General features: G+C 37.8%; 1 protein-coding gene across 1 annotated transcript in view; it reads left to right on the top strand.

Moving 5' to 3' along the window:
- LOC147724585 (fibrocystin-L-like) overlaps positions 1-12,920 on the top strand; it is a 505,554-nt gene that overhangs the window by 54,182 nt on the left and 438,452 nt on the right. The window contains exons 8-14 of the mRNA XM_086918064.1: positions 1,942-1,995; positions 4,208-4,275; positions 4,357-4,399; positions 7,278-7,348; positions 8,009-8,119; positions 10,421-10,522; positions 10,621-10,889. Coding sequence (XP_086774190.1) covers positions 1,942-1,995; positions 4,208-4,275; positions 4,357-4,399; positions 7,278-7,348; positions 8,009-8,119; positions 10,421-10,522; positions 10,621-10,889 — 718 coding nt within the window. The remainder of the gene's footprint in view (positions 1-1,941; positions 1,996-4,207; positions 4,276-4,356; positions 4,400-7,277; positions 7,349-8,008; positions 8,120-10,420; positions 10,523-10,620; positions 10,890-12,920) is intronic.

The raw sequence follows: 12,920 nt of genomic DNA on the forward strand, positions 1-12,920 counted from the left end.
ACCTAGATAATCTAAACTTTTTGTACGTTTAACTGGGTGTCTTAAACCTTTTACACCTGTTCGATGCTCATGACAAGGTCAGCTCGTCATGCAGTCCACTGGAGCTGTGCTTATGACGAGTTGACCTTGTCATGAACTCTGGGATTTTAGGATTTTCAGCACCCAGCGGGAATTCCCTTAGCACCCAAGGTGTTAAGAGAAACAATTTTAACATTATGAACAGCAGCCATTATGGAAGGTAAAAGAAACAAGAAAAAGGAAAAAAGCAGTAGAAAAAGAACAGCTGAGCAAAAACAGACAGAAAAGATGGATTAAAACAGCAACTCCATAAGTAGGAACAAAAGAGGAGGAAAAGAAAATATGGAGAAAAGAACCAACAAGGAACATAAATAGAAACATAGAAACGCACACACGTTCCACAAGCATGGCCAAAACCGTTGGAGCCCAGAAAAATATAAAGAAAAATCAAAAAAGTGGCAATAAAGTTCTAACTAGCCAGTGTCAAGTGTTAGGGTCATGAGTATCCATTGAAGGTGGAGATTGTTGGTCAAGGAATTGCCTCAGATCTTCAGGACGTTGAAAAGATTTGGAAAAAGTATCCTTCCAGATGCTCATAGTAGAAGGATCAAAAAGACCATATTTGAAACCAAGGCTCATGAGTTGCGGACGACTTGCAAAAAATTCTTTGCGGATAGCAACTGTCTCTTTGGCAAAGTCTTGATGGATTACATTTTTTTGACCTTTTACCAAAAGTGAGGAAATGTCTCTTGCAGCTTTCCGAATCAAAACTAGATGGTGATGACGCAAAACCTTAAATATCATTTGCCTGGGTTTAGTGTGACGAGGGTTACGATGAGAAGGGATTCTATGGGCTTTATCCACTTCAAATTTTTCTGGAAGCTTGAGGTTCAAAAGACCAGGAAGCAAAGATTCCAAGTAAAATCGACAATCAGATCCCTCAACATCTTCAGGCAAATAAAAAATACGAAGGTTATATTGCCTATTGCGATTTTCCAATCCCAGAAGATGAACATGCATTGGATGAATTTGAGCCACAAGAGGAGTAAAAGAATCCACTTTACTCTTATTATCCTGTATCTTGATAGAATTATCTGAAATTTTCATGGACATAGAAGCCATATCTTTGCGCACAGATTTAATATCAGAGGCAATACCATCAGTGTTAATGCGTAAAGCCTTAATTTCCTCTAGAATTAAAGCAAGAGAGGGTTCAGATGACTCCACCACCTTAGATTTAACTGGAGGAAGGGAGACTTGCTGTCTCCTTTTATTATTAACTGGAATTTTATTTTCCATTGTGAGGTAAAAAAATTCTATAAATTGACAAAAATGAGGCTGAAAAGTGCAATATAGCACTCAAATATCCTTCAATAAGCGAAAGAGAGCAACAAAAACTGTGTAAAACACTGTAAAAGCAGCTAAATTGGACTGTGGGCGTGGCTAGGCCAAGCCAGGCCCTTTCCTAAGAAGCACTCCGCCCCCTGGCCTCACAATACAGGCAGTACCTCAAGATGCAGCTGGGAGCAGGAACCAGGAGGCTGAGAAACAGGCTTCTAACGCTCCAAATCGCCCCAAAATCGGCATATAGGTAGGAGACCAGATGATTAAGCAAGCGCCCTCCTTAAATGCAATTTTTGACATGAAAATCGTTGTTTCTGAAGAGAAAGTGCCGACGAAAACCGGAGCTCACACTGCGGCGGCCATCTTGATTGACGCCCTCGCGCGTCTCCCAAGCAATGTATTTCTAACTACTAGCATATACGGATGCTACTGCATGAAACATTTGGTTTAGTTACTTTACTTACTGGAGGGTATGTAAACGTGAATCTATTTTTGTAACTTAATAAATTTCTTATGAACACCATTTTGCATCATGGACAACCGAACTTGTTAAGCATGTTAACTGTCTACCTCTTTCAGAACCTATGCTGGTGGAATGCCTTGTGAACTGCTCGTACCAAACTCAGATACTCTGTAAGTACCAAGCACACAAATCTATAACAGGTTGCTTATTTAGGACCATCAAAGTGGTTTATTTGCATTATTACTGCTGATTAATATGTAATATGTGCACACTATTTCTCACAAGACTGCATGGTTGGTGCATAAAAATAATTCTCTGACCACCTAGATGTGGATCCCGTGCTCACTAACCCACTGAAACCAATCGACAGGCGACTGAAGAGCCCCAATCAGGATGAAAGTGGTCTTGAGTTGCCTATGTTCCGATTCAGGGAGGACTTGACCTGGCAGTTCTGGCAGGACAGTTCCTAATGGAGCAGAATCAAGACTGATTTGTATATGGCTGGGTCCAAACTGAAGAGGCACGGTGGACAAAAGAGCAATGGGTTATAACACTGCCCTGGAATGATTGCCAGTTGTTAAGCAACTTGCAAACACTCGTCCCTCTACCTTTTATGTGGCAGTATAGCGTAAAATTAAGCGCGCGCAGGGCCCATACATTGATAAATTCCTGATACTATTGACTAAAGTCATTTCATCTTAAATTGCATTTTATTTACTTATAGTGACAATCATGTCTCGCCTAGCCTTTAATTGCTGATTTACTATAGGTATGCCAAGCCGAACCTCTTAATTGCAACTACAAATCACCCAAATTATAAGTTGATTTGGGGTTTGGAGGCCAACAGTACCATGTTCATGACCTCACAATATTTATACTGATAAGCATCAACACTAGAGCACAACCAAATTAAATTCAAATACATACTTACACCAATAATTTAGACAAAATTCAAATACATAACTTTCATAGGAGTACGGGTAATATGATAGGCAACCTCATGTGTAAGATTATTTACAACATTTATGATTGCATCTGTCACACTAAGGTCATGAACATTGAATTTGAGTTATGGTTGTTGTGGGTGTTGTGTGAGTTTTGGATCACGAAGTTTCCCATAATGTGCCAATAACAGTGTTTTTCTAGTTTTAATTCATAACCATACCTGCACTTTAAGTCTGTCTTTTTAAGTAATTTTCTGAGTTTAAAAATATATATTTAGGTGCTATAACCAAAGCTAACCATCACTTCACTTTAATCTTGCTTTCATTATTTTACTTTGTATTTATGTTTATCAATTTGTATCATATGAAATAGATTTTTGCTATTCCTTTGCTGCCTTTTTTATGCTCGGCACAACACGTTTCAAGAACAAGTTGTCTTTTGAAATGTCATCCTTTGTTCTATAGAAATCAAAGCAGAACTGAAAACAACTACACTTGCTATGAAAGTAGACCTTTAATCAAACATGCACCTTTGCTTGATTTGTGTAAATTCATTCAGTAGTTTTAGAAAAATTAACTATACAAATAGTTGTTGGCGTGGCTTTCATTATCATGTCTGTAACCTATCAATTCATGGGTAGTATTTGAAAAATGTGATATCCTCTTTTTCAATACTCAGAAAAAAGGTAAAACAACCATGCAAATGTGAATAGCAAAGACATGCCCAGTGTGTATTATGAACCCTGAAAATACTTCAGGGATGGTAGCAAGCTGTGTTGACCACCCATGGAGGTTGGGAGATCATCCCACCCTGTACATGGCTAAATTAAATGTATTTGTTACATTCCCCTTATCTTTACATTCTCACCATAAAAAGCGTAATGTGATCCATGTACTTTAAGACCAAAATCCCATTAAAAAAACTTTCCAATTAACTATTTCTAAAGTTAAACACAAAAGTCCATTAAGATGCCCTTACCCTGCCTATGCACAGCTGAGAAGTTTCTGTTACATGAAGACAACTGTAATATAACTCTGAAAATCACTGTGCTGAAGCACATTTTTCTACCTTGAATCAAAAGACTCTGTAGGGTTAAGAGTTGAGGTGAGTCTAATAATAACAGGGTTAGGCTATATTTTTTAGTTGAAAGGTGACAATCACACAGGTATAACCTCTTTCAATGCAACAGGATTTTTTACCGACCCTGTAAATAATGTGCTCTCAAATGTTTTCTGTTGCCAAAAACATCTGGTGGATTGATTGTAGTTTAAACATTGCTGGAGCATAGGTTTTTATGTTGTTTAAATATTTCTAGTGAATAGTTTGTGTAGTAATTGACAACTCAAAAGAAGTTCCTGTGTAAACTATTATATTACAGAATAGTGGGAACAGTATACAGAAAATGCATCTGTTAATTGTTTTGATTTGTTCCTTTAGATATGGTTTACAGCTTACCTCTTATGACATGGGAACCATTATTTGTAAAATGACTGGAACATATGTTGGTAAGTGGCATTTCTAGACATATTTTTTTATGTTCTGAAGAAATACCATATTAAACGTTCTATTGTTATTTATTTTCACAGGCCATCATAATGTCAGCTTCATTCTGGATGCTCAATACGGACGGTAAACGACATTTCAGATTTAAAAAATAAAATCAATTTCTTAATTTTTGGGTAACATTTTGTTTTTCAGTTTCAATGGTAGTACTATTTGTATACTCTCTTTGTGAGGTTGAGCTGTTATGTTTTCACTGTATTGCTAACCCCCTCAAAAATAAGTCATGTTTGAAAGCGACAAATGACTTTTTTTTTATAAGGTATTGAAAATAGGTCTAATGGATAGGTAAATGCAAGCATACTCTGCAAGTGTACGTAAATTCAGTAGGCTCTCAAGGATATTATCATTAATTAAAATATGTTAAAACCACTATAAGAAAATACCTAATTTTTGCTGTGGTCTTCCAAATTTTTCTGCCTGATTTTTGTTTGCTTAGTGATTTTTGTAACATGCCATTACAGAAACATTGACAAAGTGTGTGTTCCTTTCATCAAAAATGTTTATTATGATTTCATGTTCACTACAATTCTATCGGGGTCACACTCAGTGGATCCACTTATCCACTTAGCCACAAAAAGAAGTGTAACTCTTTTGGAAAAGAAGTGGAACTTGAGGTGCATCTCAGTTCTGCCTTCATTCAGTTATTCTCAATTGGAGACAGAGGGGTGGGGGGGGGGGGGTACAGACATACTCGTGGGAGAACCTCTTACCTGCAGGTGTTAGAGGGAGCTCCGCACTGGTACTCCAAAATCAGCATGCACAAACAACAGTTGTCATTTTACAACTATACGACTATTTATTTTAAAGCATGAGTCTATAAATCAAGTGAGAGAGAGAGAAAAACTTGTTTATTTAGACCTTGGTCTTTTAAACAGTACAGTACACACGCAATTAGGCTCAAAAAGTACGGACAGACAACATTCTACTACATCTTAAATAGGTAAAATTCAGTACTTGTTAAAAGAACGTTAAAAGAGGGTGACGCCCTCAGAAACACAACATACAATACGCCCTATTTTTACACAAATCTCAAAATCACTAAAAGGATAAGAAGAACAAATTTTATTTTATAAATCAAGTGAATTAGAATGTGTATAATTAGAAACAACGCAGATGGTACTAGGAAAATCAGAGCTAAAGTTAGAAAAAGCCAGGTCATATTTCATCATAAGCTCCCAACCTGTTCACTAGCCAAATTATTTGTATATTGTAAGTCACCTAACGGTAACGGCTCTACATGTGTATCAAGACTCAATTAGGCTGTCATTCTGTAGCTGTGGAATTTCACCCCTTCATAATTTCCCCTCAGAAACAGGTCCGTGTGTTTAACTCCGCCCCTTCACTGGTACTTGATATATCTTTGCCCCCTATAAAAAGGGCTCATACTTTGCTACAAAAAACGTACAAACATGTACCTTTGTAGAAGCATATGGGAGCCTTTCATTGCCACCTTTGCCACTAATAAAAAGGGGTCGGATCTGCTAGTCTCCGACTTCGATACAAAAATGTGAAAAAGGTCCCTTTTCAGGAGAATAAAGTTGTACCTTATATGCATTTTCACTAATGAAAAGGGGTCACTTGTGCTCGGCTTCTACTTTCTTTGCTACAAAAATGTGAAAAGGGCATCTTTTGCAGGAGCATATGGAAGCTACAGAGGCTGCTGCTTGCTTCTCTCTTCTTTCTTCCAGTACGGATATTTACAAGGTCTTCTACCCTGGCATCTATGGGTGCAAATCCTGCACCAGCTATGTAGACGTGCTTCATTCTCTGTCCTTTTAGTTCGAGCAGTGTCAGAAAACGTTGCATTTTTGAAGAGAACATGTGTTTTACGAGCACACACTGTTAGCATCCCCATTTAAACGGTTGATCTGCTCTTCTGGGCCTTGTTTCTATTCAATTAATTATCTTAATAATAAATGCAACCAAGTTTACACGCATTCAGGCGTAGCTTGCATGTAATATGTATTATTATCACCCAAAGAGTCTGCCAAACATGACGATGCCATGGTTTCACCGAATTGTCTTATTTAACTTTCCTGTAAAGACATTATAGACGTTGAAGAAATGCACCAGTGACGTGGAAATCAAATGTCATATGTAGGCTGCAGTGCGTATTGACACCACCAATATATATATAAATGTACAGCTCCAGAGAGCACCACTGTGGCCTGGCTGGGCTGCTGTTCAAAAGTGATGTAGTAACACCTGGTAAGGAAAAGTGCATTTGCAATCTAGAAAGAATCACCTTTATACATAAACTAAGTCCCTCCCTGAACTGTGCCTTGCAAGTCTGTATAGATGGGTGCTTAATGAGGGTGGGCAGGGATGGGTGCAACACATCCCTACCCACCCCTTTTATATAATATTAAAAAGAGTGGCATGCTATATATTGGGAAGATTATGCCATTACCATGAACACTTACAAAATCCTACTTGTCAATGTGTACTTAGATCCATTTTGTATATGCAGGCATAGTTATGGATGGCTTGGCAGCTATAAGGAGATCTATTCATTTAGGAGGAATAATAACATTTTGTGCCCCACAGCTCACTGAATTGGTTAGTATTTGCTCCACGATTCTGACAACTTCTACAAATGGTGCAATTCCTTTCCAAATGTTCTTGAAGATGCAAAAGCAGCCCTCTATCTTTTTCAAAAGGCATAGTAACTTATTCTTGTAGCCTGATAGATCTTTTTGAAGATCTGAGAACCATTTCAGAAGCTATGCCATGAGTACGTAGAACTTTATTTTGGTAAACGTCTGTCATTTAAATAACAGTGTGCCTCAAAATATAAATATGAACACTTTTATTTGTTACTTTTATTTATAAATAAGACTTTGAAAAGTATTGATTGAACAATTGTATTCATTGTTCTCATTATTCTGAGTGATTAATATGAGGATTTGGATCTAAACGTTGTTCATGTTATTGTTTCCCACAGGAGTGCTCCACAGCTGAATACTTATTTTGTGTCTTCAATGAATAAGATTGCAATGTTTCAGACCTATGCAGGTATGTATTTTGCATTCTCCCTCTTTGCAGGCATCCTATGAGTGCTGGCAAGCATTTACTGATTTTTAGGAAATGAGAGGGGAGTCTTCAAACATTTTCTAAAATCAAAGAACCATACATATTACCCATTCAAAAATAGTGTATTTTGTAAGGTTACCTCACTTAATGTAATTTGGAAACAATGCTTGTGAAGAGAGAAACTTATTTTTATTGGCAACTTTTAGTGCCTCTCCAAACATGAATTCTCACTAGGAAGAAATGCAAGGAGGCGGAGTAAAAACCCGTAAAACCAAATATAATAGGTTTTTGCAGCAGAAACAGAAGTACAGAATCAAATGTTTATCTAGCATTTGTTAAGACAGATTTCTAAAACTCAAGCAACACACTCAAGTCAACAGTACATGTAGCACTTTTTCTGAGGATGCACATTTTCATGCACTGAACCTTAACTGTCTCCCATGTGACCTTAGATTCACTTAAACTCTTGTTCTCCTCTGGTTTGACAGTTAGAACATAGGACATATTTAAAGATACAGGTAAAGATGTAACTCTTACCACTAGATTTTATAAAACATTTGCTAGCTTAAAGGGAATAAGTAAATGTGTAGCATATAACCAACCATTTATTATGTTGACGCCTCTTATGAAATTTCTATTCAGTTGTCTCTGGAATCTCACCTTCTGCTGGAAGTATCCAGGGTGGAAATCTGCTTACAATAACTGGCCAGTATTTTGATGACACAGATCAGCCTATTAGTGTTCTTCTTGGAGGTATGTTCCTTGTTGTATATGTTTTCTTTCTGTCCTCTGCTTTTTCTTCCTACAGGGCATTATGTGAAGGGCACCCTCTTCGAACGTAATCTTATACTGCAATAATACTTTAGATTTGTTATCATTGTATATGAATCTTGTGCAAGCTCTTTATTGTTTACAGTATTATGAAACATGAGCCAATCCTGAATTTAGTGAATGTTACCTTTTTGCAGCATAAGAAGTCTGACCACAAACATTATAGTAAAGAGTACCAGATAACAAATACAACTGAGATTTCCATGTTCTCTGAGATCCCTTATCCTACACATCTATTGAAATATTTTTATTGTTGATGTAATTTTCCTGCATAAATGGGGATATTAGAGTAGTTTGGAAGGGGTTGGAAGATCCTGAAATGACTGATCTCCCTCCTGGTAAATACAATGTTTAAAGCTTTGAAGTTGCCATTCTATTTAACTTCATAGCAGATATTGAGCCAAACTTGACTGTGTCCATGTCAGCTCACTTACTCTTTAGGAATTGGAAGTTATCCAGTTCTTAGGATGTGTTGCACAGTGTGGCAAAAAGGTGCACCACAATCATAGCAGAGTTAGAAAGGTCTTACACAAACTGACAAAGGTCTTTGAGAGGTTAATCCAAATTGAGACAGGCTTACTTTTAAGTGACTACATTCTTAGAGCCAGGGGTTTGCAGTTAGGGTTAATATCTGCTTGCAAATTCAATGTCTAGGACTATTATGCTATTGTTTGAAACATGTTAATATGTGGCTATCCATTATTTAACCTATTCCTGTAGATTTCTTTGTTCTAATTGTAATCATTGTACTTTCACTCATGTTCAAGCTCACAGCTGATTAGTCAGATGTGACTTTTAGTTGTTGCTCTCTCTTTAGGTATTTATTTATGTGCTGTGGAGAAAAATTATATTTTCCACAACCGTATTGTATGATGATATGGGTATTTCTATTTTATTAAATGTCAATTGTCACTACGAGTGTTCACAGTCCTTGAAAGTTAAGGTTGTGTATCCTAATTCTAAGGAATCGTCTTAATAAACGCAAATTGAAATTGACACAGCATAGAGTACCTGTCAAACTCTTTTGTCATACTTATCTAATCTTATATGGCAACACATTTTTTCCAATGCTACTATGTTGCTTTCTGCATGTTTCCGACAGTTTCAATACACCAACTCATACATGTTTTTTTTAAATGATCATTGGACCTGTGTTATCATGAGCATTTATGTAGATTGCAGTGGGTATATGGTTGGTTCCTGTCTTAAGAGTCCTGTTGTTCTGTATTGAAGTATCCTATTAAACAATTCCATAACTGATCAAAATAGGCAGAGTAGGAAGAACTTTTAATATTTCATTATAATAGGTTAGGCCTTACTATTTCATTATTATCCATTGTCATCTTTAGTCTCTGACAGGCAGCCGGACAAGTCCCAGAGTAGAGTAGAAAGTACTGCGAGAATAAATGGATACCATTTTAGCAGAGCACAGAATCCAAATGTAAAAAGTACTGGTATATGGTTGGTTCCTGTCTTAAGAGTCCTGTTGTTCTGTATTGAAATATCCTATTAAACAATTCCATAACTGATCAAAATAGGCAGAGTAGGAAGAACTTTTAATATTTCATTATAATAGGTTAGGCATTACTATTTCATTATTATCCATTGTCATCTTTAGTCTCTGACAGGCAGCCGGACAAGTCCCAGAGTAGAGTAGAAAGTACTGCGAGAATAAATGGATACCATTTTAGTAGAGCACAGGAGCCAAATGTAAAAAGTACTAGGCAAATTGATTTTCTACAATGTACATCTGCTCACATATGTAAACCATAAACTGCACAAATCCTGCAGGAATAGTTAAAATGTTTATAGAACTTTTAAAATTCTGCAGTCATCGCAGGGAAGTCCACACAAGGTTCAGTTGCCCTTTTCCTGATTAGTTATCCACATTTCTACCTGAACAAATGGTCATTTTCACAAAAGCACACAACAGGTTTTCCCATATTTTTCTCAACTACTCAATAGTAAATCACCATACCACCCCAGCTTTCCCTTAATTTGATGTTAAATTCATAATTAATTGTCCAGATGATCATCAGAGATTCTTTTTGCATTACAAAACGAGACATTCTTTTAGTTGTTTATAAGGAATTTAAAATAGGACACATATGACTTACAAATTATTACAGTGTTCCATTCTAAAGAATATTGCTTACTGTGCTCAGCACACTATCAGATTCCACAAAGTCTACCAATTCTATTTTAACTTTACCATCTTTACAGGACAAAGTTGTGATGTCGTAGCTCTTACAGATACCACAATAACATGCAAGGCTCCCTCAAAACCAACAGGAGACTCACTTGACTTCATAACTCTGTTTCCAGGTAAGTGTGCTAAATTTTCCCTCTATTATCCTTTCTAAAAATTAGACAATTAATAGTACAAATAGTTTATAGACCGTCTTTATTCTTCCCCTTTCTAGGTGGCAGAGGACTCATGCTTGAATTGTGGAACAATAGCAACCCTTCTCGCTTAGAAGATGCACTCATGTACAATGAAAACACCACTGGATATGCTGGTGCATCATGGGTCGATTCAGCTTCATACAAGTGGCCCTCAGGCCATAATGGATTTGTTGTTCGTCTTAGTGGATTCTTTGTGCCTCCAGAGTCAGATAATTACACATTCTTCATAAAAGGAGACGACCGCTTTGCCCTCTATTTTAGCGAGACTGGACACCCTCAGGATAAGGTACACATGCCGGGCAAATTTACAATTCTTCTTTAAATACTTGTTATCTTATGAATTTAAAATATACATTTGTAGACAAAGTAGTGGTTATTCTGAAATTATACAAAACAAACTGATTAATTTCAAATATTTGTCTAAAGTATGTGCATGACATCTTTGCAATAGCAAATAGAGCTTAGCAGAGAAAAAACAGAATCATATATATAAACCCCTTCTCTCAGTCAAGAAAAATCCACGACCCTCCAAGATGCTTAATTCATTTATTGCAGAAACTGTTCTCTAACAACGCATTTCACCTTTCAGCTTGTTCAGGATTGCCCCTTACTACCGGACTGTGTTTGGAATATATATATAGATATCGATATATATATAGAGATATACATGTGAGGACATTAGGCTAAGATTTCACTCATACAAAACCATTGAAATTCGGTAGATACAGTTACTTACGCCCCTGCAATGCACTGCTGAGAACCTCACAAATTACATCACTCATGACATGGTCAGTGACATCACTAATGACATCTCAAATGACATCACTGATGACATCGTCTAGTGAGTAGAAGTGTTCCGTTAAGTTTCTGAGATCTAAAGAGATATACTAAGCTGTTGCATGCTTTAAATTACAATTATTTCAGTATTACTAATGAGTGTTAGTATTTCTAACATATGTTTTCTGATTGACTGTGAGGCTGTCTGATTCTGTGTAAGAGTGGCTGTATGGGTGTGTGACTGGGTGTGTGAGTGTCTATATAGGTCTATAGGTGGGGGTATGAGTAGCTTTGTGGGTGAGTGAGTGGCTGTGTGAGAGGCTGTATTGGTGAGTGAGTGGGTGTGTCAGAGACACAGTGGCTGTATTGGTGGGTGAGTCGGTGTGGCAGTGAGTGACCTTATGGGTGAATGAATTGGTATCTGAATGGCTGTACGAGTGAGTGACTGGGTGTATGAGTGAGTGACTGAGTGTGGGGCTTGGTTAAGTGAGTTGGTGTGTCAGTGGCTGAATTGGAGAGTATTATGTGAATGGCTGTATGGGTGAGCGTGTAGATGTGTGAATGGGCATCTGTGTGGGTGTGTGAGTAAGCGTGTGAGTGCTCTCATGGGTGAGTAAGTGGCTGTGTTGATAGGCTGTATGGGGGAGTGAGTTTATATGTGAGTGGCTATATTGATGAATGACTGCTTATATAACTAGCCGTACGGATGCGTGGGTGGTAATGTGAGGGGCTATATGAGTGAGTAAGTGTGTGAGTGGCTCTATGGATAAGTGACTGGTTGTCTGAGTACATGTATGGACCTATGAATAGGTATGTGAGTGTTTGTGTGCATGTGTGAGAGTTTGTATAGGGGTGTGAGTGGTTCTGTGGATGATGTCTTCAGTGATGTCATTAGTGATATATTTTTACATGCCATCAGTGATGTCACTGACCATGTCATAAATGATATAATATGTGAGGTCAGAAGCAGTGCATTGCAGGGTATAGTTAGCTGAGATACCTATAACTGTGTGAGTCTCTGAGTAGCTCTGTGAGTGGGTACATGAGTCTCTGAGTGGGTCTGTGAGTGGGTGTGTGAGTGTCCTCTGTTTTGTCCTCTTCTGCTCTGGTTTGCTATTCCTGCTCATTTTTTCTGCCCTCTGTTTCACCTTTTCTGCTCGCTATCCTGTTTTTTGTTTGGCCTTTAACACCTTCAGCGTGGCGCGAATTCTCGCACTGTGCTGAAGGTTCTAATGAGCCAACGGGCTCATGACGGAATGGTTCCGTCATGAGCACAGGCCAACCGACGCTCATGACGGAACAGTTCCGTCATGAGCATCGAAGGGGTTAATGCTTGGTTTACTGCTCTTTGTTTTGCTTATCTGCTCATTTTTCTGCTTGTTTTTCTGCCCCCTGTTTAGCCTTACCTGCTAATTTTTCAGGCCTATGTTTTGCCTTTCCTGCTTGTTTTTCTGCCCTCCATTTTGCCTTTTCTGCCCCCTTTTGTGCCCTCTTTTGTACCCTCTTTTGTAAGAGAGGAGGGAGGCCATGCAGGACATAG

Source organism: Lissotriton vulgaris, chromosome 4_1, assembly GCF_964263255.1.
Source record: "Lissotriton vulgaris chromosome 4_1, aLisVul1.2, whole genome shotgun sequence".
Lineage (NCBI taxonomy): Eukaryota > Metazoa > Chordata > Amphibia > Caudata > Salamandridae > Lissotriton > Lissotriton vulgaris.